This window comes from Balaenoptera ricei, chromosome 3 (genome assembly GCF_028023285.1).
Source record: "Balaenoptera ricei isolate mBalRic1 chromosome 3, mBalRic1.hap2, whole genome shotgun sequence".
NCBI lineage: Eukaryota > Metazoa > Chordata > Mammalia > Artiodactyla > Balaenopteridae > Balaenoptera > Balaenoptera ricei.
The window spans coordinates 108253018-108272963 of record NC_082641.1 but is presented as its reverse complement, the minus strand read 5'-3'; the positions used below and the strand labels follow the sequence as shown (position 1 = coordinate 108272963).

The window sequence follows — 19946 nt, the reverse complement described above, 5'->3', positions numbered from 1 at the left end:
GGTTTATTCAAGTGCAAATCATATAGAGGTTGCTTATAATTAGGACTATTTTATAAAGTAAGTCATTTGAAATAAAAGTAAGGACATATCTAAATTCTTATTTAACATATTAAATAAAACATCTCTTTGAATCCAAAGAAACCCTATGTAGGGTTCCCTTTTCTCCACAGCCTCTCCAGCATTTATTGTTTGTAGATGGGAGTTTAAACGGATACAGCCCCTATAGAAAACAGTATGGAGGTTCCTTAAAAAACTAAAAATAGAACTACCATATGACCCAGCAATCCCTCTACTGAGCATATACCCAGGGAAAACCATAACTCAAAAAGACACATGCACCCCAATGTTCATTGCAGCTCTATTTACAATAGCCAGGACATGGAAGCAACTTAAATGCCCATCAACAGAGGAATGGATAAAGAAGATGTGGTACATATACGCAGTGGAATATTAGCCATAAAAAGAAACAAAATTGGGTCATTTGTAGAGACGTGGATGGACCTAGAGACTGTCATACAGAGTGAAGTAGTCAGAAAAACAAATATCGTATATAAACGCGTATGTGTGGAATCCAGAAAAATGGTATAGATGATCTTATTTGCAAAGTATAAATAGAGACACAGACGTAGAGAACATATGGATACAGAGGGGGAAGGGGGGGGTGGGAGGAACTGGGAGATTGGGATTGACACATATACACTATTGATACTATGTATAAAATAGATAACTAATGAGGACATACTGTATAGCACAGGGAACCCTATTTAATGTACGGTGGGGACCTAAATGGGAAGGAAATTCCAAAAAGAGGGGATATAGGTATATGTACAGCTGACTCATTTTGCTGTACAGTAGAAACTAACAACATTGTAAAGCAACTATACTCCAATAAAAATTAATTTAAAAAAAAAACAAAGAAAACCTATATAGTCTCTAAGGGACATGCTATACATACTTTGTGGAAAGAAATGACACTAAACCCCTGAACTGCTCTTGAAGGAAGTATATGACATGGAGGAAAGAAGACTTGAACTCTGGAGTCCTGGATTCTAATCTTGGCTCCTCCCACACTGGGCCTGTGACCTTGGGAAATCTCAATCTCTAATGCACTTCTATTTTCTCATGTTAATAATAATGAAGTTATGCTTAAGAATATCTAAAAGCCCTTCTGACCTTGAAACTAAAATAATTTACATTGAACCTCTATTTCTTAAGGCCTGACAATTGACAAAACATATTCTAGGTTGCAATTAATGTGATTTTGGAGAAAATTTTTAACCCTAAAAATTCGCTTGTTCAAACTGAAGACTGACAAGTTCTGTGTGTTTACTTCCGAAGCTTTTACTAGACCACAATTATGGCAGAATGAAAAAAAAAAGAGGATAATAAAATTCACTGGGCAAACATTTTCCTGTCTAGAGTCTCAGATGTAAACAGATTTTAATGACTGCCTTTCAGTGCAATAACAGGAACCAGCAACCTTTTCATTGCTCCATTTCCTGATAACCCATCATGGAATGGTGGCTGAGTTATATTAAAGAAGAAAGTTCTAACTCCGTGGATCTTCACTTTAAATATGTTTGTTTCTATTTGTGTTTTTGTTTTTTATGGATAGGGGATGTGAAGCAGAACCCCTTAAGTGAAATGGGCCCTGACATCAGTAAGAAATGGGAGAAGCAGAGGAATAGGAATTTGGGTGTACACGGGGTCATCAGCAGGAGAGGACCTAGGACACAGGATCCCAAGTCACATGGTGATAATGTGACCCCAGGGAAACATGGCCAGTGAAAATTTCATTGTGCCAAGGATGATTGCTACAAGCTTTTAAATTGTGAGTGACTAGAAATTCTTTTGTTATAATTACTCTGTACCCCTGGGAGCAAAGTATACTCTTTATAATCTCTCCCTTCCCCTGCCCCCCACGTTGCCTTTGCTCTGGTGACCCCAGAGCTCCAAGTGCTCCAGAAAAAGCTGCTCCTTCCCAGCCTCCACACCTCTGGATGTTCCCGGCACCCTTTTTCTCTCTCCTGAGGACACCGTTTCTTGCTTCCTTTACAGCCCCCAGTGGGGTGGCCATTTTCTTGCTTACACCCCATACCTTTGCATCTACAGGCAGCACAGGTGCCCATGCTCCTCGTTGTCACCACCAGACCATTCTCCCTTCCTTCTTCCTAAACCTACAGCTTTGGAGCAGACTATGTGGTGCAGTCCCCTTCTTGCTGTAACCGAACACCAACCCCTGATTCAATCTCTCTTTTTACTCTAATATTTTACCACCTGGATTATTGTTCTATTTTCTAATACTGCTCCTAACACATTTTTTGGTAATTATTATAGCCATTTGAATGTTCTTCCAACACTGAGGCCTCTCAGTTCCGGGCACACTTCTCTTCCCAAAGATCTGTACTTTCCCTTCACTGAAGCCACTAACTCTCCTGGTCTTGTTATTACTAATAACTATATCCCCTCCATACTCTTAGCTCTATTTTCTGTCACCATCTCCTGTATTTCCAGCCCTCTCCCTTAAGTACCCTGAGTCTAAAAGTTCTTTAACTCCACCAGGCCCTAAAATCCATTAGTGCTACCACCTTTTCACTGTCTTTCAAAGTCCTTTGTATTTTTACTTTCCTCCTTATACAACTAAATTCCATGGCCAATCATTTTCAACTCCTTACATACAACCTCAGGTCAAATGGATTCTCCTTTTGTTTTATTATACTCACATGGCAATTCCAAAACTTGTACCACAAGTGCATCTGTATGCTGTATATGGCTGGAGGGTAAGTATCACTATGATATGTGTGTCAAGCTAAATTCATGACTGTCAACTTCAAGTGGACCATCAATGCTACCATAAAGTCAAAATACATGTACCATTTCACTCATTCTCTCATTCTCTTAAGTGACCACTTCACATCTCCTCTCTTTTCAAAATTCCCATATCTCCTTTCTCACCTTTAATCTCAGCAAAATGGCCTTTACTGATAAAATAGATGCAACCAAAAGAGTACCACCACAAGTTTCCAACATCTGCTTCTGTTCAAAATACTGTATTTTCTCCTGTTACTAGTGATGGGCTCTCCATATTTCTATCCAAAGCCAACTATTCCATTCCATCCATCCTGCCAACTTAAGGATATCACTCCAGAAATTTTTTGCTCTCTCCTTTGCACCACTAGTTTTCTGTTCTGTTCTAGAAAACCCACATTGGAAAATCATCATGTATAATTTCCCCTATTAAAAACAACAACAAACTCTTTGATTCATATTCCCTTCCAGCTAATGCCACATTTCTCTGCTTTCTTGTTTCAGCAAAATTTCCTGTTACCTTGAGTCCTTTCTTCAATTCATCACATGCTATTTTCTCTTGAATTCACTCCACTTAGTCTTTTGAGCCAAATCATTAAAAGTAATTTTGACAGAGTCATCATTGACCTCTATGTTTCAAATATAAAAATATAATATCTTTTGAAATACAATAAATATAGTTGAATGTAATAGTCAATTTCAATGCACATTATTTTTGACTTATTAGCAGCTTTTGATACAGTCGATCATTCTCTTTCTTGTAATAAATACTTTCTCACTTGCCTTACAGAAAAGCATTCTCATTTGCATGTTTTTTCTCCAATGTTGTTGGCTACTTATTTTAATATGCTTTGTTGGTTTCTTCCCATCTCTCTGAACTCTAAATGGTATAATGTCCCAAGTAAATATAAAAGTGTAAGTATATGACATACCAACCTGTATGGTGTCTAGGGCAGCCCCCATAAGTGTTAATATTTATGCAAAGCAATGCAATGAGTGATCATATTGAGTGACATATGTAACAACTGTACATAGCCTTTCTTCAATTCATGCCAGATTTTGCTGCAAAATAGTTCAGGCATTTAGGCACTAAACGTGTCGCAAAAAACTTTCAGTTTCCAATCCTTTATGGAGTTTGAAATTTTAGATAAGGGGTTATGGACCTGTCTTAATTATTAATGGTTAATCAGAAAAGAAGCTGTTTTGGAAAGATAAATACTGAAAAATACTTCACCTCCTCCACACGTGGCATCGCAATCTTCCCAGCCTGTGTGTGTCCACATGAAAAGGGGTTCAGGTGCTTTGGAGCTCTGATTCTCTGGTAGAGGGTCTGATGGGATAGTGTATTCATAATGAAGACCATAATTCTGGTCTTGAAACAGCAGCACCTATAATATATAAAAGTGATGAAGGCAGATGGATCAAAGTGGAGCATTTTCAATGTAAAGCATAAAACTAAGGATACGAATACCTTAAAATGCTTTCTGCATGGTGTGCATGCTCCTTTAATACACAGTAGACGAGATATTATGCTTAAATGTTGAAATTGTCCTACTTCGGAAAACACTGGAGTTACACACTTACCTTTGACCTAAAGACAGCATGAAAAAATAGCCCACTTGAATAAGGTCAGAGATACCACATCACTTTCTCCCAAGCTGATGGACTAGACAGTCTCTCAAAGCATGGTACATGTATGAGATGACTTTAGTAGGGGGGGACAGGGACATGTGTCCTACATAACATCAAGATATAACCCACGATCTAATATCAAATGAAGCCGTTCCACTCATATAAAAAAGAAAGATGAATAATAAGTCCCTGTGTCAACAGAGGAAGAGAAGATTTTGGGAATCATTTCACTCCATAAGGGTAGAGAACTTCTAAGCCAATTAGACGACAAGAATTTTATTCCATGTATGCTTACAGTTAAACTTTAACTTTGGCAAGGTTACTAATTTTCCATTTATAATAAAGATCATTTCCTTTGAAAAGAAATTTATGTTAAAAAGAACTTCTAAATGCAAATTAACTTAATAATGGTACAGTTATGTACACATATGTAAACAGTGTAAGAAACCATAAAGGATGTATGAGAATGACTGAACTTTGGGCTACACTGGACTAAACCATAAGCAGGGACCATGTCTGCTTTGTTCTCCCATGGTACCCAGTATCAAGCTAAGAACTGCATCATCATGGGCAAGCATACATATTTTAAATGAAAGAAAAATACCTGAAATATATTCATTTTAAATAAAAGAATGAATGAGAATATATGTTTCTTTATAAATACATTTTCACCAAATATGTCAAACAAGCCCATGGAATATATCACTTCTATGGATCTGAGGATTTATGGAAGCAGTCTATATGACACACTGTGATGTATAAAAACATATATATCTAAATTTTAAATTATGTTAAAGTATTAGAAAACTTTGATATTTAATCTGTATCAAGGTGGTTGTAATGACAGGTTACAGAGTTAACACTTAATAGGAAAAAATTTAAATGAGCCCAGGGTTAATTTTCTTTACTTCTTTTTCTTAAGATTCTGCCTCAATATATTATCAGAAATACTAAGATACATTTTAATATGTGGATTGGGGAACTAGTATGATGACATTATCAATCAACTATATCAACAATAAAAATAATACTTTAAAAATTCATATATACTAACATACTGGGTACTACTTCTAAGTATATCATAGTGCTTATTTTGGCTTTAAATATCTCATTTCATGTTGCCAGTGACTTTTCAGCTAAATGAGTTAAAAAAGAGAGAGATGGACTCACCTTGTTTATGGAAATAACCAGACTATTACATGATTTTTAAATTGATGAAATGAACATATAAATAAATCATTTGCCAACTTATTTAATTAAATGAAATTCATGTCTTTTTTTCTTAAAAAACTACCTTTTCATCGACAGAACTTTAGATTGTCCTTGAATACCTAATGCCATTTAAAATAAAGACATTGGCTACAAAATCATTAGCTCTTTCTTAAACCATTTGAACTTGGCAGTATTCTTTGCAAGAAGGAAAGTGTGACCGCGTTACAGTTGAGGGACACATACTGAAGCATGGCAGCAGAAGGTATTGCCTTTCAAAATTCAGTACCAGCTTTCAATCTGTAATAGTCATTAAAGAAAAATATCTTAGAAGTGCAGTTTCCCTTGGATTACTGAATAAATCCAGGTCACATAGATGCCTTCTTTTAGACATAGTTCACTGACTTTAATTATGTTTCATGCTTCCAGGAAAAACCTTGGTAATTACCAGTCAGATTAAGGATTCTGCAGCAAGGAAACTCCCTCTGCCCAACACTGAGGTCTCACATATACTGTTTTAAGATTCTGAATTAGAGGCTCACTAAAAGAGCCTCAGTCTTCTTCCATTAAAAAGAACGTAGTTTACATTCATGTAAGGGAGGCAACCTGATGGCGTTTTCTGCAACCCAATCATTAAACAAATGTTTGTTGTTGATAATGTTGTTATTCTAAGTGACCCAGTCATGGAAAGAGCCAGATATTGGTCATACAATGTTTGTTTCGTCATTTTTTCCCCCTCTCTCCAGATGGCAGAGGGCACAGAGTGGAGTTTCCAATTCAAATTAAATAAAAGGACCCAGAGGAACTGTGGGGAAATGAACAAAATAATTACTTAAAGTATATGCATACTCATGATCCAAGGCTGTCGGGTGTAAAGAACTTAGATTTAAGCTCTGCATCAGGAGAGGCAGCATAGAAGATGGATTAACACCTGGTTTATTCAAAGCTAAATAACTTACTGGGAGGCACTGAGCACAGTATTTAACCTTTTACATACTTAGTGTCTTCTAATCTGTAAAATGGAGTAATAATAATACATACTACACAGGGTTATTTTGAGGATTAAATGCTATAATGAACATAAAGCACTTTTGGATAGGGTCTGACTCTCAGTGCTTGATGGTGTATATTATTACTAGTATTAAGATTCGGAACAGAAGGCCCCCATGCAACTCACCCTGCTCCCTTTATGCATATTCCTGTTGGTAAAGTCTATTGACTGCAGTTCTCTAAAACGTTCTTACTTGAAATGTGGTCAGTGGACCAGCAGTAGTGGCATCACCTGGGAGGTGGTTAGAAATGCAGGTCTCAGGTTCCTCCCCAGAATATGCATTTTAACAAGAACCCCAGGTGATTTGCAGGCATGTTAAAGTAGGAAAAGCAAATGGGCCAGTATGACATTTGAACCTCTGGCTGCTATACTGGCAACACAGATGTCTCCAGTTGAGGAAGAATTCAACTTTAATTGTGTGGAGATATTAAATAATGTGGCACACCACACTCCAAATAAATAGTCAGTTGACTGTATTTTAGAGTTGTTTTTATGTGTGGACTCAAAGAGGTGTTGAAGTGTGTGAATCTCAGACTTTGCCACCAGAAGAAAAAACTCCTGAGCCATTAGCATTGACTGCAATGATCAAGGTCAAAAGAGGCATGTGAACCTGCCACGAGCGAGGGCGCAGAGCCCCAATGTCCTGATTCTTTCACTCCAAACTCAGACCAATCTTCTGCTACATGGTGAAGAAACTTATTATCCCAAACATTCAAATTATCATAATTCTTTACAGGAATCACTTAACCTAGTAAGAACACAATGGGGTAACTGGAAGCCTTGTTAGATATTTATCAAACGTTTTCCCCCGGGAACAATACCATTTTATCAAAGGTATTTTATACAGATTCAGGCAATGCCCATTTCACAGATGTATGAAATGCTACGGTTTGCCATATTATAGCACTCTCTTTACAGACATCCACTCTGGTTAGTAAACATATGTTTTTAGGGAAAGAGGAACCTTATTGCCTGCTAATTCACTTCTACTGTGAGTCTGTGAATTCCCTAAAATATCGTGTTCCTTTCGTAATAATTTCCATTTTTAGACATCTTGATTTCAAACACGTTAAAAAACCCTAAAAACCCACCTCACCTCTTAAATAATTTTAAATGTTTACTTGACAATTCAAATTTGGAAAAAAGATAAGAGAAGGCACGGTGGGAATGTCCTTTGTCATAGGAAGTTGCTTATGCAATGTTATCGATTCGTTCCCTCATACCAGGAGGTGTAATGGTGATGTAGTAGGACCTTTGGCGGAGATCTTCTCCCAGAGACCTCGTCTTACATAATGGACAGTAGTTCCCGCTAAGTTGAATGCTCCAGAGTGTTCAATCTTCCAGTCACTATTAATAGACTGTTTTCCAGTGTCTCGGAGAGCTATAAAAAGGTTATAAAATATTACGAGATTAACAAGTCAGCATCATTAATCACTATCCACTTTGCATGGTTTTGTTAAAAGCATTTCATTCATTTCTAAACTAAATGGTCAACACTCCCTGATGTAAAACATGAGGAATCTCCTCTTTGGGAAAGTCTGCAATCACAGCAAATGCCACAGGAAGTTCTCCTTCTCTCCTGAAGCTGTCCACAAACCATACAGTCACGTTTATCCTTGCCTCCTCCAACCTCCTTTGAACACTTGATGTCTATAACCTTATTCTGTGTCCCTTAACCATTTATTCTTTAACAACATATTATTATTTTAAAGGCTATGTGTGTCTGTGTTGTCTATGCAATGATCCTATGAACAATGTGAAGGCTGGTACTACGTCTTATACATGCTCTGTATCTCCTATGCCGCCCAGGAAAGAGTGTGACGACAGAAAGATCATGACATGGAATGTTAACTAACAGATCAGAATGACAGGGTTACGTTCAATACAAAACAATTCAAAGGTAATGTGTAAGTTCTAAAAACAGAACTCAGAACCTTTAAACATCCCTAGTTTGTGATTTATTGTGTACAAGAATAGAGGATAAATGTTAATTCTCACCCACAAGCAGCCATCATTTGTATGAAACTTTATGGAGTAACTTTGTTTACCTATACTTTTTGTTCTCTTTTTCTTTTTTGACCTGATCTGTGCTACTATTTAAATGAGATTCATAACGTGGAAGTGACATGCCACGATTATCATTTAAAATTAAGGATTCCTTCCGTTTTTTCCAAATGATTTTATTTTTTATTTAAACTTTACACTCTCCCATATAATTGAATTTCTCTTTCAAAAACATTTACCTGTGGAAGCAACCTAAGTGTCCATCATTGGATGAATGGATAAAGAAGATGTGGCACATATATACAATGGAATATTACTCAGCCATAAAAAGACACAAAATTGAGTTATTTGTAGTGAGGTGGATGGAGTTAGAGTCTGTCATACAGAGTGAAGTAAGTCAGAAAGAGAAAAATAAATACAGTATGCTAACACATATATACGGAATCTAAGGAAAAAAAAAAAAAAAAGGTCAGGAAGAACCTAGTGGCAAGACGGGAATAAAGACACAGACCTACTAGAGAATGGACTTGAGGATATGGGGAGGGGGAAGGGTAAGCTGTGACAAAGTGAGAGAGTGGCATGGACATATATACACTACCAAACGTAAAATAGATAGCTAGTGGGAAGCAACCGCATAGCACAGGGAGATCAGCTCGGTGCTTTGTGACCACCTAGAGGAGTGGGATAGGGAGGGTGGGAGGGAGGGAGATGCAAGAGGGAAGAGACATGGGAACATATGTATATGTATAACTGATTCACTTTGTTATAAAGCAGAAACTAACACACCATTGTAAAGCAATTATACTCCAATAAAGATGTTAAACTCTAAAAAAAAAAAAAAAAAATTTACATGAAGATTCATCAAAGGTTTTTATGTCATAATGCTATGAAAATGTTTTGATAATAAGCCAGTAAATCTTCTAAAATATTATTTAAGCCAATCTCTATTTATTTAATGTTTGAGGATTTCCAACTTTTTAATATTGTAAATAATGCTCAGATAAATACACTGTACACTAAATATTTGTATACCTGAATACTTCCCTTGGATAGATTCCCAGATTTGGAATTACAGAGTCAAAGAAATCAAACATTTAAAGATTTGGAAAAACAATTTCAAATTGATTTTAAAAAGTTTGCAAGAATTTATGCTTTCATAACAGTGACTGAGAGTGTCCATTTCTGAACACCTCCTTGAAAGCACCTTTCTTCTTGTATAATATTTAATCATGCCTAAATCATTGCTTATCAAGCATCCGCTATAAATCAGGAAATACTCAAAGTTCTGGGACTTCCCGAATGAACAATAGAAATATGTTCTCTGGCTTCATAGAACTTATCATCTAACTAGCAAACCAGAGATTAATCAAGTCATAAGTAACCAACTAATTATAATTACGCTGAAACTTGTGAGGGAGGAATCAGGAAAGGCTTGCCTGAAGGATGTCATTTATGGAGGATGCTAGCCAGGGGAAAAGAGAAACATAGAAAGAGTGTTCGAGACTGAGGGAACTACAGATGCAAAGGTCACCATTGCAGCTTGGTGAGAATTAGGTAGCAAATGTGCAGATGCCACATGTACTGAAGCGGATCATGAACTCATGAGGCTGGAGAGTAAGGAATAGCCAGATCTTACAGGCCTTGTTAAATTTTAGAGGCTTTTTCCTAAGAAAAGATATAAAACTATACAAGATTTTGAACAATATTGTACAGAAAATGGACTTGCATAGGACAAATTTGTATAGAGAAGACAGAATAGTAGCCCAATGGAAAGTAATGGTGGCTTGGCTTAAGGTAGTAGAGAAAAGTGCAAAGAGGAATTTAGGAGTGAAATTGATAAAATATGATGATGACTTGGTTGTCCTGTGTGAAAGGAAGTGTCAGGAATGATGCCAGGTTTCTAGTATGAGAAACAGTGGGTTATAAAAGCAAACAGTGAGACTGGAAAGGCTAGCAAAAAAAATGATTGAGGAGAAATATCAGGATTTGAATTTTGAACAATCCAGATTTTTAGAAAAGTCTCTTTTTGCTATTGTGGTTAAAGATATTTTTCATTTGCTTGTTAGTTATTTGCCTTTTAAATTTAAATTAATTAAGCAAATTATAAATTATCTGTGAAGGTTTTTTGGTCCACTAAGAGATTTTTCTGGAGTTTATATTCTCATTATTATAAGCAACATGTTAATAAAAGTATTGAAATTTTACCTCTTAATTTCTACCAAGTAATATCTTTATCTCATACTGCATATAAAGTATAATGTTTTAGATGAAATATTAAGCATAAATATTTTCAGATGTATGAAAAATATATAAGTACTAATGTTTACCTTGAATTTTAAACTTGAAAGGGAAATACGTTGCCAGAAACTCTCAACACTTTGCAAATAGCTCTTACCATCTACAAATGGATATACTTCTGATAATGTTAGATTGATTAAAAAAATAATGATTTTGCCTAAAAGGTAAAGTACTTCTTGCATTTCTCTAAGGTCTATTAAATATTCTGAGAGTCTTTTTGGCCTAGATTTGTACTGCGGCCAGTATAATTCCATTCTCTTTTCCTGTATCTCAACATATATTCATGGCACTATTATAAAGGAATATTTCCTGAAAATCGCTAAGAAAAATGCCTTAAAAACCTTTTGTGGTGACTACAGTATAATGTTGAGACTCAACTGGTATTCTGGAATTCAGCATTCCCCGCCCAAATGCCACATGCATGTATCTGAAAACCCACACAATTTATAAGCTTAAGAGCAACCTTTTATGCAGACTCAATACTCTGGGTGTGTGGTGTTTCCTGGTTTTGGTTTTTAATTCATTAGCTTAAAAACGTTTTTAGAAAATCTGTTTCTGGCCATAGCTGAATAACTGGAACTGCACTATCTCTCCCCCTGTAAACAACTAGAAAACTAGACAGTATATGAAACAACTGTTTCCAGACACTGGACAATGGACAACAGAGAACTGTGATCCCTAAGAGGAGGAGACCAAATGCTCTCTAAAATTACTTGACTTTCTGCCCGAAGATATTTAGCAGGCCCCACCACAGAGAGGGGGAACTCAAGCAGAGCACAGATAACAAGGGCTTCAGCGAGATGAGGACACAGAGAATGGAGTTCAAACTGGCTAAGGCAGCTGGAATCTGTTTTACTGAGTACTGGAGAAGAGGGAGCAACACAGCGACGGGCTTCAAAATATTTCATAAGTTGACATAGTGTGAGGGACATAACCTAGAGGATTTCACTTATTTATGCTTGCTGTGTAGAGACCTCTATCCTATTTAAGCTGCAACAGCCTCCTTATATACTCTCACTGTTTACACTTAACTATCAGCCCTATCATTTATCAATTCATCTTATTGTCTGTCTTTGAGCCCTTAAAGTCTTTCGTTTCCACTTTTATGTCTCTTTTGGAGGTTACCTTAAACCTTAGTAGTTTATGTAATGACCTAATGGAAAGAAATGGGAATAACCAGGTACCTGGCAGGTAGGACACAATAGAGTTTTCATAGGACACAGGGAATATGGGTGACAGGGGGGTAGTGTCAAGTGCATGCTATTTCACAATTATCTTTTTGTTTTATGTTACGGAAGTTAACTACCTTCTAATTCCTACAACACTATCCATTAACATCAAGCAGCATGGTATTACACCAAATATTGGCAACTTAAACTTCTACAACAGAATTTCTTAGAGCCACTCAAAAATAACTTTCATTTGTTTCATCCTTCATCTGTCAAAAATTTTTGTGGCAGAAACTATCATGGTAGTTTAAAGGAGAATGATCTCAGTTTACTTGCACTACTCTTTTAAAGTCTTGAGTTTCTATAAATCCTAGAGTTAACTGATTATTACTAAATTCTTAAGAAACAAAAGAAGTCTTTTTTCCTAAAAGTTCTGGTATTTTTCAAGGAAACGAGGTGAACCATTAACAAACAGAATGCATTTTTTTCTATGATACGGTAATTAGGAAAACCAACCAAAATACGAATATGATAAAAGCAAAAGAAAAAAATCTGCAAAGGTGTTCCTTTGAGCCTGAAACTAAATATTGTACTAAGTTGCAAATAAGTGGGGTGAAATTCCGCAAGGCTGGGAAAAGAGTAACTACCTAGGACCTGTAAACTGCACAACTACTGGAGCTTGCGTAGGGTTGGAAGACATATGCATTCTATGCTATCAGAGTGAAGATATCTTACTGAACATACAGACTCTTCAGAGGAGAACCTAGAAAGGCTGCATATTAGAAATAAAGCTGGTCTAGTCCTAGAATAAAGGCTCCCTGAAAAGGGAGGGTAGGCACAAAAATTATTTGAAGACATAGTGTTCAAAATTTTTCCAAATCTGATATAAACCATAAACCTACAGATCTGAGAAGTACATTGGAACCCAAACAGGATAAGCATAAAGAAAGCCATACCAAAGCACAATACAATCAAACTGCTAGCACACAATGATAGGGAGAACAATCTTAAGAGTGGCCATATTTAAAATAGATAACCAACAAGGACTTACTGTATAGCACAGGGAAATCTACTCAATACTATCAGCACAGGGAAATCTACTCAATACTATCTACAACCTAAATGGGAAAGGAATTTGAAAAAGTATAAATGCATGTATACGTATAACTGAATCACTTTGCTGTACACCTGAAACTAACACAACATTGTTAATCAACTATACTCCAGTATAAAATAAAAAGTTAAAAAAATAAAAGATAAAAAGCATGGAATCATAAAAAAAATAGTGGCCAAAAAGGAAACAGGCATATTAGATATAGGGGAAAAAAGATTTAAGAATTCCCTGGATATACCATTACAACTAATGCAAGCCAGAAGACAATGAAACGTTACCTTAAAGTGAAAAAACAAAACAAAACATAGTAAAACAAAACAAAATATAGAATTCTATATTCAGTGAAAATATCCTTCACATATGAAGGTGAAATAAATATACTGTCAGACAAACAAAATCTGAGAAATTTGGCTGCCAGAAGACTTGCTCTACAAGAAGTATTAAAGGATGTTCTTCAGGCTAAAAGAACATGGTTCTAGATGGAAACAGGTGTCTATGTGAAGGTATGAAGAATGCTGGTAGTGGTAAATGTACAAAAATATATAAGCATGTCCTTATTAGTTGTCTATTTTATAAGGACCTACTGTATATAGCACAGGGAACTCTTCTCAATACTCTGTAATGACCTACATGGGAAAAGAATCTAAAAAAGAGTGGATATATGTTTAACTGATTCACCTTGCTGTACAGCAGAAACTAACACAACATTTTAAATCAACTATCCTTAAATAAAAATTTTTAAAAATTAAAAAATAAAAAAAATATATGTAATTTTTTCATTAATAAGTTCTTTATAGTATAATTAACTATTTAAAGCATAAATAGTTACAATGTATTTTGGTGCTTAAAGCATATGTAGAAATAAGTTGATTATATAAAATGTAGAAATAAAATGTATAATAGCACAAAGGAGGGGAAGGAGGAAAAGGGAACTAAGCTGTTCTAAGGAACTTACATTACATATAAAGTGGCACAATATAATCTGAAGGGAGACTATAATAAGTTAAAAACTCATACAGTAAAGCAATCAATGAAAATATAAAACATGAGCTATACATGGCTGATAAGCAAATAAAGGAGATTAATGGAATACTAAAAAAAAAAAAAAAATCCAACAGAAGCCAGATAAAGAGGAAAAAAGGAATAGAAAAGAATGAAATACATAGAAAAATTCAATATTCACATAATTATATTATGTTTAAATGTACTATGATATTAGTTAGGATAGATTATCAGGCCAGAGGGCCAACTATATTCAATTTACAAGAATGTACTTTAAAAATGAAAGATAGGGAGATTAAACCTAAAAGGATAGAAAGAATTAAGCATGCAACACTAATCAAAAATGATGTATTGGCTATATTAATATCAGATAGCACGAACTTCAGGTCAAGGAATAGTCTAAGATCAAAAGAGAATTTTTTAAAATGTCATTTAAATTTAAGTTACTTTAAATGTAAAATCTCAAATGACATTTAAAATTTATTAAGGAGATCATAAAATCCTAAGTGTGTAACAAAGCATCAAAATGCGTGAAGCAAAAACTAACATAATTGAAAGGAGATATAGAAAAATCTACAGTTTTAATCAGAGATTTTAATATTTCTCTTTCCTTAGATGATAAAAGAAGAAAATCAATAAGAATATAGAACACTTGAACCAAATGGAGCCAAATGATATTTAGAGAAGAGTCAGCATTGCAGAATATAATTTTTTTTTCAAGTATAAATGAAACATTAACCAATATAAGCCATAGGCCATGAAACAAGTCTCAGCTGAAATCAGGCAGTACAGCTGACCCTTGAACATGTATGTGAACTGCGTGGGCCACTTATACACGGATTTTTTTCAATGGTAAATACTTCACTACTACATTATCTCCCATCCCCACCTCCCCTGATGTTTGAATTTACAAATGCTGAACTGAATCGCAGATAGCGAGAAACGGTGTATATGGAGGAAGAGCCTATGTGGAGGTCTGACTATAAATTATACTAGGATTTTCGGCTGTATGGAGGGTAGGCGTCCCTAACCCCCATGTCGTTCAAGGATCAACTACATGTTCTCTTTCCACGCAGATTTAAACTGGAATCAATAACAAAATATCTACTAGAAAATCTACAAATATTTGGAAATTAAACAATACAGTTACAAATAACCCATGAGTCAAAGTAGAAACCACAATGATAATTTGAAAATATTTTAAACAAAAAGTATGACCTACAAAAATTGTGGAATGCAGCTAAAGCAATGCTTAGAAAAACTGTCATATTAGCAAAGAAGAAAGGACTAAAATCAATTACCTAAGTTTCTAACTTAAAATGGTATTAAAAAAATCGATTTAAACCTAAAGTAAGTAGGAAGAAAATAATAAAGACCAAAAGTCAATTGAATAGAAAGCACATTAACAATAGATGCAATTAATGACACTAAAAGTTGGTTATTTCAAAAGATCAAAAATGGATAAAACTCTAGTTTGACTGATTAGGAAAAGAAGACAAAAATTAACAACATCAGAAATGAGAGGAGAAATATTGCTACAGTGCATATAGACACTGTAGCATTATAAGGACATATTATAAACAACATCAAGACAATAAACTTGATAAGTGAAATAGATAAGTTCTTTGAAGACACCAATTACCAAATGTGTCACAAGAATTAAAAGAACATCTGACTAGTTATAAACACAAACACACACACACACACACACACACACACACACATACTAAAGAAATTAGGCTGGATTTTAAAAACCTTCCCAGAAAGAAAATACCAATGTTCAAACATTTAAGAAAAACAGTACCAGTTTTATACAAAATTTACTATAAAATAGAAGAGGAGGGGCACAAGGGTTCTTCAAATGTACTAAAAATGTTATTTTTCTTAAGGTAGGTAATAAATATAAACATTTGTACTTTACTGTTTCCTTTATAACTATTGATTAAGAATATTTGTTTCTATCTATTAAATATTCATGAAAATTACATTTTTATATATTCTGGACACAAATTCTTTTCATGATAAATTTATTGCAAATATTTTTCTCTGAGACTATGGCTTGCCTTTTTATTTTCTTAATGATGTCTTTAAAAGAACAGTAGTTTATTTATTTATTTATTTAATTTGTATTCAATTATTTTTCAAATCTCACCTTCTCTTTATTTTTTTTAACATTTTTATGGGACTATAATTGCTTTACAATGGTGTGTTAGTTTCTGCTTTATAACAAAGTGAATCAGTTATAAATATACATATATCCCCATATCTCTTCCCTCTTGTGTCTCCCTCCCTCCCAGCTGCCTATCCCACCCTTCTAGCTGGTCACAAAGCACCGAGTTGATCTCCCTGTGCTATGCGACTGCTTCCCAGTAGCTATCTATTTTACATTTGGTAGTGTATATATGTCCATATATACACTGCCACTCTCTCACTTTGTCCCAGCTTACCCTTCCCCCTCCCCGTGTCCTCAAGTTCATTCTCTAGTAGGTCTGCATCTTTATTCCCGTCTTGCCCCTAGGTTCTTCATGACCATTTTTCTTTTTTTTAGATTCCATATATATGTGTTAGCGTACGGTATTTGTTTTTCTCTTTCTGACTTACTTCACTCTGTATGACAGACTCCAGGTCCATCCACCTCACTACAAATACCTCAACTTCGTTTCTTTTTATGGCTGAGTAATATTCCATTGTATATATGTGCCACCTCTTCTTTATCCATTCCTCTGTCAATGGACACTTAGGTGGCTTCCATGTCCTGGCTATTGTAAATAGAGCTGCAATGAACATTGTGGTACGTGAATCTTTTTGAATTATGGTTTTCTCAGGGTATATGCCCAGTAGTGGGATTGCTGGGTCGTATGGTAGTTCTACTTTTAGTTTTTTAAGGAACCTCCATACTGTTCTCCATAGTGGCTGTATCAATTTACATTCCCACCAACAGTGCAAGAGGGTTCCCTTTTCTCCACACCCTCTTCAGCATTTACTGTTTGTAGATTTCTTGATGATGGCCATTCTGACTGGTGTGAGATGATATCTCATTGTAGTTTTGATTTGCATTCCTCTAATGATTAATGATGTTGAGCATCCTTTCATGTGCTTGTTGGCAATTTGTATATCTTCTTTGGAGAAATGTCTATTTAGGTCTTCTGCCCATTTTTGGATTGGGTTGTTTGTTTCTTTGATATTGAGCTGCATGAGCTGCTTGTAAATTTTGGGGATTAATCCTTTGTTAGTTGCTTCATTTGCAAATATTTTCTCCCATTCTGAGGGTTGTCTCTTTGTCTTGTTTATGGTTGCCTTTGTTGTGCAAAAGCTTTTGAGTTTCATTAGGTCCCATTTGTTTACTTTTGTTTTTATTTCCATTTCTCTAGGAGGTGGGTCAAAAAGGATCTTGCTGTGATTTATGTCATAGAGTGTTCTGCCTATGTTTTCCTCTAAGAGTTTGATAGTATCTGGCCTAATATTTAGGTCTTTAATCCATTTGGAGTTTATTTTTGTGTATGGTGTTAGGGAGTGTTCTCACTTCATTCTTTTACATGTAGCTATCCAGTTTTGCCAGCACCACCTACTGAAGAGGCTGTCTTTTCTCCATTGTATATACTTGTCTCTTTTATCAAAGATAAACTGACCATATGTGCGTGGGTTTATCTCTGGGGTTTCTATCCTGTTCCATTGATCTATATTTCTGTTTTTGTGCCAGTACCATACTGTCTTGATTAATGTAGCTTTGTAGTATAGTCTGAAGTCAGGAAGTCTGATTCCTCCAGCTCCATTTTTCTTGCTCAAGATTGCTTTGGCTATTCGGGGTCTTCTGTGTTTCCATACAAACTGTGAAATTTTTTGTTCTAGTTCTGTGAAAAATGTCAGTGGTAGTTTGATAGGGATTGCATTGAATCTGTAGATTGCTTTGCATAGTATAGTCATTTTCACAATGTTGATTCTTCAAATCCAAGAACATGGTATATTTCTCCATCTATTTGTATCACCTTTAATTTTTTTCATCAGTGTCTTATAATTTTCTGCATACAGGTCTTTTGTCTCCTTAGGTAGGTTTATACCTAGGTATTTTATTCTTTTTGTTGCAATGGTAAATGGGAGCGTTTTCTTAATTTCACTTTCAGATTTTTCATCATTAGTGTATAGGAATGCAAGAGATTTCTGTACATTAATTTTGTATTCTGCTACTTTACTAAATTCATTGATTAGCTCTAGTAGTCTTCTGGTAGCATCTTTAGGATTCTCTCTATATAGTATCATGTCATCTGCAAACAGTGACAGCTTTACTTCTTCTTTTCTGATTTGGGCTCCTTTGGTTTCCTTTTCTTCTCTGATTGCTGTGCCTAAAACTTCCAAAACTATGTTGAATAATAGTGGTGAGAGTGGGCAACCTTGTCTTGTTCCTTATCTTAGTGGAAATGGTTTCAGATTTTCACCATTGAGGATGATGGTGGCTGTGGGTTTGTCATATATGGCCTTTACTATGTTGAGGTAAGTTCCCTCTATGCCTACTTTCTGGAGGGTTTTTATCATAAATGGGTGTTGAATTTTGTCAAAAGCTTTCTCTGCATCTATTGAGATGATCATATGGTTTTTCTCCTTCAATTTGTTAATATGGTGTATCACACTGATTGATTTGCGTATACTGAAGAATCCTTGCATTCCTGGGATAAACCCCATTTGATCATGGTGTATGATCCCTTTAATGTGCTGTTGGATTCTGTTTGCTAGTATTCTGTTGAGGATTTTTGCATCTATGTTCATCATCATACTGGCCTGCAGTTTTCTTTTTTTGTGACATTTTTGTCTGGTTTTGGTATCAGGGTGATGGTGGCCTTGTAGAATGAGTTTGGGAGTGTTCCTCCCTCTGCTATATTTTGGAAGAGTTTGAGAAGGATATGTGTTAGCTCCTTTCTAAATGTTTGATAGAATTCGCCTGTGAAGCCATCTGGTCCTGGGCTTCTGTTTGTTGGAAGATTTTTAATCACAGTTTCAATTTCAGTGACTGTGATTGGTCTGTTCATATTTTCTATTTCTTCCTGGTTCAGTCTCGGAAGGTTGTGCATTTCTAAGAATTTGTCCATTTCTCCCAGGTTGTTCATTTTATTGGTATATAGTTGCTTGTAGTAATCTCACATGATCCTTTGTATTTCTGCAGTGTCAGTTGTTACTTCTTTTTCATTTCTAATTCTATTGATTTTAGTCTTCTCCCTTTTGTTCTTGATGAGTCTGGCTAATGGTTAATCAATTTTGTTTATCTTCTCAAAAAACCAGCTTTTAGTTTTATTGATCTTTGCTATCATTTCCTTCATTTCTTTTTCATTTATTTCTGATCTGATCTTTATGATTTCTTTCCTTCTGATAACTTTGGGTTTTTTTTTGTTCTTCTAACTGCTTTAGGTGTAAGGTTAGGTTGTTTATTTGAAATTTTTCTTGTTTCTTAAGGTAGGATTGTATTGCTATAAACTTCCCTCTTAGAACTGCTTTTGCTGCATCTCATAGGCTTTGGGTCATCATGTTTTCATTGTCATTTGTTTCTAGGTATTTTTTGATTTCCTCTTTGATTTCTTCCATGATCTCTTGGTTTTTAAGTAGTGTATTGTTTAGCCTCCATGTGTTTGTATTTTTTACAGATTTTTTCCTGTAATTGATATCTAGTCTC

The 19946-nt window shown here is 35.2% G+C and overlaps 1 protein-coding gene across 1 annotated transcript in view; it reads right to left on the bottom strand.

Annotated features, from left to right (window-relative positions):
* The window catches only part of ADAMTS19 (ADAM metallopeptidase with thrombospondin type 1 motif 19), a 289571-nt gene that overhangs the window by 42932 nt on the left and 226693 nt on the right, over positions 1-19946 (bottom strand). Inside the window, exons 17-18 of the mRNA XM_059919450.1 lie at positions 7924-8081; positions 4043-4196 (exon numbers count right to left, since the gene is read on the bottom strand). Of these exons, the coding sequence (XP_059775433.1) occupies positions 4043-4196; positions 7924-8081 (312 nt within the window). The remainder of the gene's footprint in view (positions 1-4042; positions 4197-7923; positions 8082-19946) is intronic.